Here is a 13,567-nt window from a genome sequence, read left to right as displayed (position 1 = left end):
GTTGTGTGGCACAGCAACTAAAGGCTCCACCTGTGACAACATCAGCCTCTCTGTCGCTTTGCCTAGTAAATAAATATAGACATTTTTAAAAGCCACCCAGCCATAATAATTTTTTTAAAATAGATTTATTTGCAAGTCAAAGTTACAGAAAGGGAGAGGAGGGCAGAGAGAGAGAGTCTTCCATGGCTACAACAGCCAGGGCTGGGCCAGAGAGATGCCAAGAGCCAGGAGCCTCTTCCAGGTCTGCCATGGGCTGCAGGGGCACAAGCCCTGGGCCGTCCTCTGCTGCTTTCCCAGGCACAGCAGCAGGGAGCTGGATGGGAAGTGGAGCAGCCTGGACTCGACCTAGCACTGTGTTCTAGGATACTGGCCTTCCGGGCAGTGTATCCTGCCTGGCTCCAAGGACGTGACCTCCACTGATGGACAGGTGTTGCTCCCCTTGCTCAGGGGCCCAGGAGCACGGGAGAGGGGAGTCAGCTTCCTGAAAACACTTTGTTCTCACTAACCCTGCACTTCTTGATTCCAAAGCACAGATGCCCACAACTCCCCCACCAGCTCCTCAAACCCCAGCTTCCCTCCCCTCGACCAATGGATGTAAATGCGGGTTGTGCCAACATCTGAGTGGCACCGAGGCAGCTCTTTTCTCCTGCCAAGGTGTGCAGGCAGTGGGTGGGCCCCTGCTGGGATACACAGGCATCGCTGGGTCCCACCAGCTGCATCCTGAACTCTCTCCCCGGGGTCCCAAGTGGCCCTGGCACTGACTGTTGTGCAGCCTGGTGTGTGGCGGGGGTATGTGAGGGTGTGGAGAAGCCCTGCCCGGGTGCTCTCTGGCTGATTATTTGCAGTTGAAGCAGCCTGAGTTCCCTACCACCCATTAAATGTAAAGGCCCAGTCCTGGGAGGGTGTGGCAGGGATTTGGGGCCTGAACCTGCAGAGGGGATACAGTGTCCCAGGAAGAAGGAGGTGCTGGGTCAGGAGGGTGGCCCTCACGGTGGGTGGGCTGAGCTGTGAGAGAACCATCCAACTGTCCTCCACACACCGCCTCCAGGGTGGCAGACGCACGCCTTTTCCACATCAGCAGGACACACTGGCCGGCCGTGGCTCTGGTGCCCAGGACACACCAAGCCAGCCAGGGTGGTATGGGTTTGGGATCCGAGTTTCCTAAGCCCTCAAGAGCCCGGAGCTTCCTCCCCAGGAAACATATAATCCCTGGGACACAGCTTTTCCTTACAAAATTTTATTGGTCCTGGGGTAGGGGTAGGGATGGAGGGGAATGAGCCAGGCACTCTCACTTCTTCCCGTTGGCATTAATGGGGCGGTTGACATGGTCGGGGGAGGCCAGGAAGGCTTTGATTTTGGGGCGAGCCACAAGGCGGGCCACATAGGCCTTGAGTAGAGGGAAGGCATCCAGGCAGCTGGGGGCCAGGACCTGATGGGTCAGCAACAAGTCCAGCAGGTTGTAGTCGGCGAAGGAGATCTGTAGGGACAGGGAAGGGGGACTCAGTGGCCAGAGGTGGTGGGGTGGAAGCCTGAACCCCTTCCTCACCCCCACCCCTGCCACAGCGAGTCCACCAGGGGCTCACCTGGTCGCCCACGATGAAAGACTTGCCACCCTGGTTCTGGGACAGCAGAGTCTCGAAAGGCTTGAGGTGCCCGGGCAGCGCCTTCACGTAGCTGTCCTTGCCCGCGTCCTGCAGGAAACACACAGCTGCTGTCACTGCCGCCTGCCCCGTCAGCAGCTGGGGTCCTCTGCCTCTCTTCCGGATCTTTCCCCAGGGTCACTCACGTAGTTGGTGTAGATGAGGGTGATGTATTTCATGCGCAGGTCCTCCACGCCGTCGTTCACCATGTCCAGCAGGGAGGCCTCACGCTGGTCCTTTCCATAGATCCCTGGTGTGAGCGGAATGAATGGTGTGACTGGCACCTGACCGGCACAGCACCTCGGCACAAGTGCTGGCGGCCACGTGGCTGGGAGTGGCCACAACCAGGGGCAGGGTAGCGGGGCTGAGCCTGACATGCTGAGCTGCCCAGAGCTCGGAGTGAGGGTCCGGGGGGCTGGACATGGCACCCGAACATCTCACTTCCTACACTTGGGGAGGTTGGCCGGGGTAAGGTCAGCATGGGTGGTCACTGCCCGCCTCCCCCGCCCCGCCCGGCTCGGGACTCACCCAGGGTGCGGCCCAGGTGCCTCAGGATGGCATTGGACTGGTACAGGGTGAGGTCTCCGTCCTGAAACTTAGGAAGCTGCCCGAACAGCTGTGGGGGACAGCATGGCTCAGAGAGGGGTGCTAAGCTCAGCTACCCGCCCCGCCCCTCCCCGCTGGACGCTGTCACTCAGCTGTGGGGGACAGCATGGCTCAGAGTGGGGTGCTAAGCTCAGCTACCCGCCCCGCCCCTCCCCCGCCCCTCCCCGCTGGACGCTGTCACTCACACAGGAGCTTTTCAGGGGGCTCTGGGACCAGGTCTCCAGGTTGATGACCTCCTCCTGCCACGTCTGGCCCTGGTCAGCCAGCAGCATGCGCATCATCTCACAGCGCCCTGGGGGCCGAGGGAACAGCATGGGGTGCACGGCTGGGGGTGGGGGCAGGGGGACCAGCCAGGGAGCCAGCCAGAGGAAAAGGCAGGCAGGAAGGAGGTCCCTGGGAAACAGGGCTGGGGCTGGGGTCTCCCCACTGCAGGAGCCCCCTGCATCCCCTCCCGTCCCGTCCCAGGCTCTTACCTTGCACGGGGAAGTAGACGATGGTGTAGGGAGGCACTGGGGGCGCGAAAGGGAGTCGGTTAGGGGACGTGGAGGCAGGAAACCCATGGCAGCTGCGCGTCCCCGGCTCCCATCGCTGCTCTAAGCGCTGCCACCCCCAGGGAGCACCCAGCTCGATCCTTCGCACCCCATCCCCGCACTCGGAATCCCCCCCGGAGCCCAAGCGGTCGAACTCACTACTTGCAGCGTGCTCCTGGGTGCAAACTCGCAGGTTGCTGCGTAGACGGAGGCGGCACTCCAGCGCAGGCCCAGTGGCCCTAAGCCTTATTAGGGTCTGCCCGCCCAGGCCCGCCCCGCCGCGCCCGCCCCTCCGTGCTGAGTCACTGCCCGCCCAGAGACCCCGTAGGGCCTCGCGGTTGGACACTGCAGCCCTGGCCGCCGGCGCCGGGCACCAGGCGGGGGATGGGAGGGGTGGGGTGGGGTGGGGTGCAGCGCGTGCTGCGCAGGCGCCTTTGTGGGGGCCAGAGAGCCAGGCGCCTGCGGGATGGGCGAGGTTCCCCCAGGAAGCAGAAGAATCATGGAGGGGGAACAGCAGGGTCGAGGAGTGGCCAGGAACGCCCCCACCCCGAGTTCCGACTGGACACACGCCCTGCACCGGGAGGAGGCGCTGGGTGGGGTGGGGGGATTGGCCCTGCACCCCGAAGGGGCGCGCCCTCCACGCTCCGCAGGGTGGAAGCCTCCAGGACTGGCCTGGCAGGGACAGGCTTGGCTCAGAGACCCTCGGGTGAGGTTCTGCCCACCAGGGCCCGAGCCAGGTGCCATCTGTGCCCTGCCCGGGTCGAGCAACAAGCTCCGGGTGTGGGCTTAAGTGGTCTCTCGCTCCCGCCACCGCCCCCAGCCCCTTTCGTGCGGGACCGGCGAAGCCCTCTAATTCCTGGACACAAAATGTCTTTGTTTCACAAGAGTGGGTTTGCTCATGTGACCTAGACATGACCTTAAAGCAACTTGGAATTTGCTTTCTGCCATCCTTGCGAGTTACACATGTGGAAGAAAGAAAAAGCTAGAGCAGGTGCATGCGCAGGGGGGTGGGGCAGGGCCCAATGCTACCCGGCTGTGCAAGCCACCCACAACTGCTCACTCCTCTGCTTTCCCACGCGATCGCAAGTCACCTGCTCACTCCCGGATGCCATCACATGCCCAGTGCACCGGGGCAGCCTGTCTGGTGAAGGGTCCCATTCCCAGGGGTCTCCTCCCCAGCTTGCAGCATGAGGCCGGGCTAGCCAAGCTGCTGGGGTTCTGGCCCGGCGCCAGCCACCCATGCCCCTCCTTTGCTGCCACCACCCAGCTCTGCTCTCTGGCCTCCTCTGACCTCCTCCACTCCAGGAGTCTGACGCCACTCCCAGCTGGCACTGCTTGGGCAGGTGCAGTCCCCACCCCTACTGTCCCTGTGCCCTGCAGACCTGGGATCACGGCAGGCATGTCGTCACCTGCCTTCCACCATGAAGTCACAGCCTAGGCATGGGCTGTTCTGCCTGCGCGTGCTGAGAGCTCGGATATGTGTGTGTGTGTGCACCTGCGTGTGTTGGAGGTGGCCAGGGGTTCATGTTGTCCTCAGCTGTGCCCCCTTTCCTGGCTGCCTGGGACAGGATCTCTCTTGCCCTCTTGGTTGGGCTCACTGTTTCTGTCACTGCCTCCCACTTATATTTCTGTCTTCTCTCACCTCTGCAGGCGGTGTGGGTCTGTGAGATGCATACCCCGGGCGGGAGCCACAGTCTCCCGAGTACGGGACTTCGGATTTCCAAGGTGGAGACTGGTGGCCCTGCAGGAGAGGTAGCACACACACAGCTGTTCCCTCAGCGCACACACACACACACACAGCAGCTCCCCCAGCACACACACACACACACACACACACACACACACACACCCAGCAGCTCCCCCAGCACACACACATACACACACACTTCACTTTCCCCTTCTGGAACTGCGAGCTCACATCCATGGCTGTTTTTCTTGACTCGCTGTCTGCTTCCTGGAGGCCACCTCCGTGTTAGACACGACTCTTGTCCCTTGCTGTCTCTCTGCATCCCGATGCCTCCTATTTCCTTGCTCTCCTTTCTCTTTGCGCGGGGTGTGTTTCATTCAACAAAGCTCCTTGATTTTAGTGCAAATCCATTTGGTCTTACTTATTTTTATGAAACTTGGGGTTTATTCTCTGCTTTTGAGACTTCGCTTAAACTTCTGTTCCGTCTGCTCAGTCACAGAGTTCTCCTGTGTGGGCTTCTGTTAATTGTGTCTTTAATTTTACTTTTTAAGAATTGATTTATGTGAGCCTGGCATGATAGCTAGGTGGTTAAATCTTTGCCTGGCATGCACCAAGATCCTATATGGTGCTGGTTTGTGTCTGGCAGCTCCACTTTCCATCCAGCTCCCTGCCTGTGGCCTGGGAAAGCAGTCGAGGACGGCCCAAAGCCTTGGGACTCGGCACCCATGTGGGAGACCCAGAAGCTTTTGGCTCCTGGCTTCAGATTAGCTCAGCTCTGGCTGTTGCGGCCACTTGGGGAGTAAACCAGCAAATGGAAGATCTCTGTCTTTTCTTCACTCTGTATATCTGCCTTTCCAAATAAAATTAAATAAATCTGTAAAAAAGAATTGATTTATCTGAAACTCAGAGATTTTCCATTGCTAGTCCACTCCACAGATGACCAGGAAAGGCAGAGCTCGGCCAGGCTAAAGCCAGGAGCCAGGAACTCCTTCCAGGTCTCTCCCGCGGATAGCAGGAGGCCAAACATGTCAGCCACCATCTGCTGCCCCACAGGCGCATGTGCAGGGAGATGGGTCTGAAACAGAGCAGCCAGAACATCCTGAGGGGCAGCTTCCTCTGCCACCACTAATTTTGTCTTGTCTTTTAAGAAAAAAGTCTCTATTCGAGGGATGAAAGAGACAATGGGGAGAGAGAGGGAGCAAGATCGGTCCCATCCGCTGGTTTACTCCCCGGGTGCAGCCAGGGCTTGGGCTGGGCCAGACTGAAACCAGGAACTCAATCCGGGTCTCCCATGAGGGCGGCAGGAACCCAGTGACTTGATGCCATGCAGTCTGCAGTGTGGGGGCTGGGGAGAAAGCGGGGATACTCTGAAGTGGGGGTGTGCAAGGCTTAGCCACTGTTTGGGCTAGGGAACACTCACTCTATTTGTGTCTTAATGAGAACAATTAGGAGAGAGAGAGAGAGAGAGAGAGAGAGAGAGAGAGAGCTCTCCCATCACTCCCTAGATGGCTGCAAAGGCCAGGGCAGAAGGCAGGAGCTTCTGGGTCTCCCACGTCACCGCAGGAGCCCAAGGACTTGGGGTCGTCCTCTGCTGCGTTCCCAGGTCGTAAGCACTCCCTGTCTCTTTCACTTACTTGTACTCTGGACTCCACTCTGGCTAGTGAAGGCCGTGGGGAGCAGCAGGGATGGCTCAAGTGACCAGTTTTCTTGTCATCAAGTGGGGGACCTCAGAGAGTGAAGCAACAGCATGGGGCTGTGGTCTCTGCCCTTCAAAGAAATGAATGAAAAATAAGCACAATTTATACTGTTTAAAAATTCATGCAGTAATTACTCTTAACCTAGAGACTTAGTAGAGGATATATATATTTTTTTGGTAAGTCTAGGGGATCACCAGGGACATATAAAAGCTGATGCCTCCTCCCCATACTAAGATTGTTGGTCCCATTTCGTCCCATAATACGGATATTATCTAGAACTCTTCTCCCGGACTATGATGGTTTTATAGCCTTTCTTTGTTCCATCTTTGAGGCTTTAAAAATTTATTTTCTCCATCTTCATTACATGGGAAGGGTAGAGACGCAGAGAAGCAGACATGGGGAGACCTTCACCCTGGGCCGGGCTGAAGCCAGGAGCCAAGGACACAGTGTAGTTTCTGCATGGGGGTGGCTGACACATGACCTTGAGCCACCACGACTGCCCCCCAGGATGCACATGAGCGTGTCTCTCTTTGATTCGCTTCTTTCCTGAAACTCGTGTCTCCCGGTGCAGATTCCCTGGTATGGCTGGGCCGCCGCTGAACGCAGGCTCTGTGTACCACGGACCTTGGCCCACTGCATCGCTTGTAAATGAGATTTTATTGGCGCTCAGCCAGAGCTGCTCATTTACACAGTATCTGTTTGGCTATCAGAATCTCAATTACAGTAACTAATAAAAGATTGAAAAGAACCCAAATGAATGGGCTAATAAATAACAAAAGGGATCCACCATCTGTGGTACCTGCACCCCAAGTGGGCAATGGTTTGAGTCCTGGCTGTTCCACTTCTGGTCCAGCTCCCTGCTAACTCACTTGGGAAAGTGTGGAATTAAGTCACAAAATGGAGTCACTTTGGTTCAGGCCTGTATAAGTTTGTTAACTTGCTCATTATGCTTCTGTAAAAAAAGCTTTGCCAGCTTCCTGCTTTGGGGGCCAGGCCACAAAGTTGTAACATGCCCAGCCAGCAACCCTCAGTCCCAGAAGTTTGTGTCTAGCTACCTGCATTGTCCTCGCGGCTGCCCTGTTTCCCTGGTTCCCCTGGTTACCTAACTCACCCATTCTATAACAACTCTGTAACCTTTATCCCAGAGTCACTCTCTGAAGGAAAGGAGAGCTGGCCCCAGCCGGTTGGTCTGTTTACCTGCCTCCTCCACAAACCCGGCTGCTTAGCAGTTGTTTGGGCTGCACTTTAGTGGAGAGGCTCAGGTTGGATACAACAAAAACAGAGGGGAGATGGCCCCAGTGCCTGGGCCCTCGACCCCACGCTGGAAACCCTGATGGAACTGTGGGCTCCTGGGTCCAGCCTGCCCTTTCCTGGCCATTGCTGCCATTTGGGGAGTGAACCTGCACAAGAAAAGATCTCCCTCTTTGTCTCCCTCTCGCTGTGTAACTCGGCCGTTCAAATAAACAAATCTTGTTAAAAATAGTGACAGAGAGAGAGAAGCTCTCGGAGGAGAATCAGACAGAAATAGAGAGTTTGTCTTCAGGAAGTGGGACGAGGCGGGATGGGTGGGGCGGTGGAGGAGTTCTGGTCCTCGGCTCTCACCTGTGAATGAGTTTTACAAAACTAGCTCCAAGACAGGAGCTTCCAGAACATTCCTGAGACTCTGGACCTTGTCCCATGCTGCTTGCTCAGCCTGGCCGTCTTTTTAATTTTATTTTTAATGGCATTTACATAGTTGAGAAGGATGCATGCTCATGTGGGGTCTCCGATTAGGGTGACAGAGGCATGGAGGAAGATGAGTGGGACATATATTTAAAAAAATTTTTTTCTGGGCCCAGCACAGTAGCCTAGCGACTAAAGGCCTCGCCTTGAACGTGCCAGGATTCCATATGGGCACCAGTTCTAATCCCGGCAGCCCCTCTTCCCATCTAGCTGCCTGCTTGTGGCTTGGGAAAGCAGTGGAGGACGGCCCAAAGCCTTGGGAGACCCAAGTGGAAGACCTGGAAGAAGCTCTTGGTTCCTGGCTTTGGATGCACTGAGTGTAAAGCAAGGTTATGGCAGAGTCCACCCCCGGTCCCAGCCTTTGTTCGTTCTGGTGTGTGCTGCAGCCAGGCCTGCCCCTGGATCCAGTTCTCAGCTGTGCCTGGGGTGCTGCCCCCTGTGCCAGTCCAGCCTGCTCCCAGCATCAGTTCCCATGAGTGTGTATCAGCTCTGTGGTCATGCTGAGCTTGAAGCATCACCAGCCCCAGCTCTCACTGCAGTACCACAGGGTGAACCCACAGATTCTCTACAAAATCTGCCCCAGACCAATGATTTCACGTGCTGGATGGTGTCATGCCCCAGCACGCACTGGCAGGTACTGTGGTCTAGCCCTGCCAGGCAGACCCTCTAGCCCTACTTTTTGTATGTGCCGGTATGTGGCAGGTGATGCCAGCTCAGGTCCCCCACGTCTTTGGGTGCATTGGTCTGACCCAAGCAGGTCCTCCAGTGTCCCTCTCTAAACTACCCGGTTTTAGCCCCCTTGTTCACCTGCGAGTGCAGTGGCCTGGTCTGTGCAAGACCCTGTAAGACATTGCACACCTATAAAACACTCCCTCGGCACTCCCCAATCCCAAACCCCCTAACCCAGGCAAACCCCCAGACTCTGTACCTGGTGTGAGTCCTGGGCCTGGTGTCCCAGTGGTGCGCTGGCCTGCCATGTTGTTGGTAGTGCCAGCAGCTGCACCCGACTTGACTCGGCTTGGGTTGGAGTCAGCTACCCACAAAGAGTGAGAACAGCTCCAGAGTCGGTCCCAGCTTCTGCAGCAGAAAGGACAGAGGGCATGAAAGTGCCAGGGCACCCCCATCCCTGGCCCTGGGCATCTCTCCACCAGAGCTGAGTCCTCCATCACTCACGGAGAAGTGTGGGTGAGGTGCCAAGTTCTAGCAAACTCCAGAGTCCAGAGGATGAACTAAAGACGCCAGCTCCTGTGGCTGGGGCCAGGAATGGGGGAGGGCAGATCTAGGAGCTGGGGCCCTACACCTGTGGGGCCCGAGTGAACCTTAGCTGGGAAGCAGCAGAATAAAGTTGAATTGTTAAAACCTCAGCAGGTCTCTGGGGAATCAGACAACTGATCTACCTGTGTGAGCCTGCTGACTGTGAATATGATTAAAACAGAGTTTTCATAGCTTGGAAGGTTCCCAGTCCAAGACAGGGTAGATCCCCTGGGCTTGTTCACCCGGGGAGGCCATGGGGTGATGGTGGATGGAAGCCATGTGGAGCAAAGTCACACGGCCAACCAGCAAGCAGAGTGACCACCAGGCCCTGTGGCTCACTCAGCTGGTACGACCAACCGTCCAGCCACCTCCCGACAGGCTGGAGCTGTATCACATCTCCTTCAACCATCAACCACCGGCACGGAATATTACAGCCCGAGCTCTCAGGGCCAAACTGTAGCACACCAAGACCACAACCTCGCTTTACACTCAGAAAACATGGAAGAAACGATGACCTATAGAGCTCTGCCCTCGGTCAGTGTGAAGGCCAGCTCCCAGGCCACTGGAGCCCGCTTCCCTCCTCTTCCTGGGAGCCCATCAGGCCTGCCCTTCCCTCCCCTCTTCAGGCCCTACAATGGAGAAGTCAGGTCTGCATCACCCCCAAGAAATGCTGCTGTGCCAGGTGCTGGGGAGGTGTGCACCAAGGGCCGGGCACAGCTCGCCCCCTCCCCGGGTCCCATCCACCCCAGGAGGACTGTCCACCAGACGCCCAAGACCCCGGCATGCAGACACTGCTCTCTGGCCAGTCTGCAGTCTCCCTAGGAATTCTGCATGTCACAGCTCAAATCGGAGAAGGGCCTTGGCTTGAGGTCGATGGGCCAGATGGCACCTGAGGGCCTTGCTGGCCAAGTATCCCCTGTCCCTTCCCTTGCCACCAGCACTGCTCTTTCCCGGGAGGAACCAAATCTGCGTGTTAAACACAAATTTCTGTCGTTCCTTTGGAAGTCAGACGGGCATAGAGAGCTCTCCCATGCACTGCGTCCTTCATCCATCACCCACACCAATGACAAGCCCCATCAGTTGTCACTCTCTTTGCCCCTGCCACAGCAGCAACTGCCCATGGCAAGGTAGCCCCCCACGTCCTTGACCCTGCTTTGATTCGCTGCTTCCCAGTTCTGGAACCCTGAGCAGAATCCCATGGGAGTCTGTATGGCTGTAGTCAGTTTTGGTGTTGGAACCCCTGGATGAACCAGCCTGTGGCAGGAGGGACACTGGAGGAACCCCCTCATTCCCAGCAAAGACCAGGAATTGCTTCCTGAGGCCAGACCCTATTCTCTTGGCAACGGCCTCTGAGCTAGTCCCGAATTAGGCTGCTGTGAGCCACAGAGCGAGCAGGTGGCTTTAAGCAGGTGTGGTGGGTGATGAGTCATTGGGCCGTGACAGAAGCAGGCTGGGCAGGCAGGGCAGGAGGCTTCAGGTATCCCATAGGGTCCCACAGAAGCAGATCTCGGTTCAGATGGCCCAGGAGAAGTCAGAGCCAAAGATGGCAGGCAATGGAGGAGGTGGCAGCTTAACCCAGTATGCCCCAGTGCCAGCCCCGAAGGGCAAGAATTTCTAAAATGATTCTGCAAAAAAAAAAAAAATTGTTTTTCTCTCTTTTTAAAGATTTGTTTGTTTTCATTGGAAAGGCAGATGGACAAAGAAAAAGATCTTCCATTTTCTGGTTCACTCCCCAAGTGGCCGCCAACAGTCGAAGCCAAGCTGATCTGAAGCCAGAAGCCAGGAGCTTCTTCCATGTCTCCCACGTGCATACAAGGCCCAAAGGCTTGGGTCATTCTCTATTGCTTTCCCAGGCCACAAGCAGGGAGCTGGATGGAAAATGGAACAGCTGGGACTCAAACTGGTGTACATATGGGATGCTGGCAGCACAGGTGGGTTAGCCTGATACTGTCAGCATACTGACCCCTAAAAGGCTCTTTACAAAATGCAAATAAACAGCTTAAGCCTTAAGGGGCTCAGTGCTGTGGCACAACACGTTAAGCTGCCACTACAATACCTGTATCCCATAGGGGCGCCAGGTGGAGTCCAGCTGCTCCACTTTCCATACAGTGCATTGTCCATGTATCTGGGAAAGCAACAGAGGACGGCCCAAAGCATTGAGACCCTGCACCACGTGGGAGACCCAGAAGAAGCCCCTGGCTCCTGGCTTGGGACCTGACCCAGCCTTGGTCCCTGGGGCCTTTAGTGAGGGAAGCAGCAGACGTGTTCCTCTTCGTGACTCTGTAACTCCGTCTTTCTAATGAACACAAATGAATCCGGAGGAAAGCCTAGGGCAGTCAGCTGCCGGGGGAACCTGGTGCACAAAGGTGGCTGTGCTTCTGGTCTCTCTGACCTGCTCCACCTGACCCCATCCCGACAGCGCTCCTGCCTGACTTGCCCAGCGTCTCTCTGGAAGCCGAGCCCACCGAGCGAGCGCCGGGATCTATGCCTTGCTGCCTTGGTGGAAGCTGCCAGCTCAGCACAGCCGGAAGACTCTGTCCTCGAAAGCAGTCTCACCTTTGGCCGTGTGCTTTTGCTCGGCCGACCTGGAGAGAGGTGACCGGACCTGGTATCTGACAGCTGCTGCAGCAGAGCTAATAATTGCTTAGGGCAGGAAAGGAGCTGGGTGGATCGCAGGAGGGCGGCGGCCCGAGACTCCACCTGCTTTCAGGAGGGAGGGAGGGTCCACGCAGGTATGGTTTTCTGAGACCTCTGTGCCCCCAGTGGTGCCTGCCCGGCTCTGCCTGGGCTGTGCTGGGACCTGCTCTCCTGTAGTAAGCGTACCCTTTCGAGGAGCTACGAGCTCCAAATATCACTGGTTTTTTTTATGTACAGACTACTCCAACGTTGGTACTTCAATTTATTTACTCTTATTGGAAAGGTATATTTACAGAGAGAAAGTGGGACAGAAAATAAGATCCGTCCACTGGTTCACTCCCCTGGCAGCCACAATCTGCGGAAATGACCTGATCCGAAGCCAGGAGCCAGGAGCTTTCTCTGTCTCCCACATGGGTACAGGGTCCCAAGGTCTTGGTCTGTCCTCAGCTGCTTTCCCAGGCCACAAATTGGAAGGGAAGTGGAGCATCCAGGACATTAACCAGCATATATATGGGATCCCAGTGCTGGTATGCGAAGGATTAGCTTGCTATACTACAACGCTGACCCCCAAAAGTTACTTTGTATTTGGAAGAAGTGCCCGGCCAGTTGGGTTGACAAGCCACATGGGACCCCCATGTGGGCTTGAGTCTCAGTTCTGCTCCGTTTCGGCTGTCACACAGCATAGCAAGCAGTACTCAAGCCTCTCTCACTGGGTCCCTGGCAAACACAAAGAAACCTGTGGAGTTCCTGGCTTCCACCTGATGCACCCAGCGTGGCAGGCATTTCAAGGAGTGAACCGGCAGGTATGAGCTCTCTCTCTTAAAGAAACACGTTATTAGGCACCACATGGTGGCCTAGCGGCTAAAGCCCTCGCCTTGCATGCGCCAGGATCCCTTATGAGCACTGGTTCTAGTCCCAGCAGCTCCACTTCCCATCCAGCTCCCTGCTTGTAGCCTGGGAAAGCAGTCGAGGATGGCCCAAAGCCTTGGGACCCTGCACCTGTGTGGGAGACCCAGAGAAGCTCCTGGCTCCTGGCTTCGGATGGGCTCAGCAACAACTGTTGCGGCTACTTGGGGAGTGAATCAACAGTTGGAAGCTCTTCCTCTCTGTCCATCCTCTCTGTCCATCCTCTTCCTTGTATATGTAACTTTCCAATAAAAATAAAATCTTTTAAAAAAAAAAGAAAAGAAATGCATTATTTAGAGCCAACACAATAGCTCAATTGGCTAGTCCTCTGCTTATAAGCATCAGAATCCCATTTGTGCACCGGTTTAAGTTTCAAACCTAACTAACCAGCAACTAACCCTGACCTGCAGGCCAGACACCTGCCCTGAAGACCGAGTTTCTTTGTAGAATCTTGCACTCAGCACCTCGGCCCACATGCCTTCTGTCCCCTGTGCTCCAGTGTGTGTAAGTTCGGGGGTGGCATTTCCTGAACACCTTCCAAGCCGTCCTTGTTAATAATGGCAATTAAATCCACAAACGGGGGGGGGGGGGCGACTCTGTGTGCAAAGATTCCCCCAAGGCATGCTGGGAGGGGGGAGTGATGCGCCCTTGAAAGGGGTCCGAGTGTGATGTCATAGCGGGAAGGATCACCATTGTTTCCAGGGGAGAGAAAAAGGAGGGGCATCAAGAGCTGACCTGAGTGTGACCATGTTGGGATTCAAGTGGTCCCCAGAGGTGCATGGGCTGGAGCCTGTGGGAGTCGTTGGGACCCCCTCCCGGGCGGTTATGGTGATTCTTGGGGGGCTCTGAGCCTGGCTCCCACCTCCTTCTCCAGCTCCCTGTTCTGTG

General features: G+C 56.3%; 1 protein-coding gene across 1 annotated transcript; it reads right to left on the bottom strand.

The window, feature by feature from the left end:
- Positions 1–1,221: 1,221 nt before the first annotated feature.
- Positions 1,222–3,044, bottom strand: GSTP1 (glutathione S-transferase pi 1). Its single transcript, XM_040970692.1, has 7 exons — positions 2,936–3,044; positions 2,720–2,755; positions 2,432–2,538; positions 2,169–2,256; positions 1,787–1,890; positions 1,584–1,691; positions 1,222–1,477 (listed from the first exon to the last, which is right to left on the bottom strand). Coding segments are annotated over exons 1-7 (633 nt in total). The 5' UTR covers positions 2,937–3,044; the 3' UTR covers positions 1,222–1,288.
- Between the last annotated feature and the right edge of the window lie 10,523 nt (positions 3,045–13,567).

Source organism: Ochotona curzoniae, unplaced genomic scaffold (genome assembly GCF_017591425.1).
Source record: "Ochotona curzoniae isolate NIBS_2020 unplaced genomic scaffold, NIBS_Ocur_1.0 scaffold_4937, whole genome shotgun sequence".
Taxonomy (NCBI): Eukaryota; Metazoa; Chordata; class Mammalia; order Lagomorpha; family Ochotonidae; genus Ochotona; species Ochotona curzoniae.
Note: the sequence above shows the minus strand (reverse complement) of the source record. Positions and strands in the feature narration are given on the sequence as shown.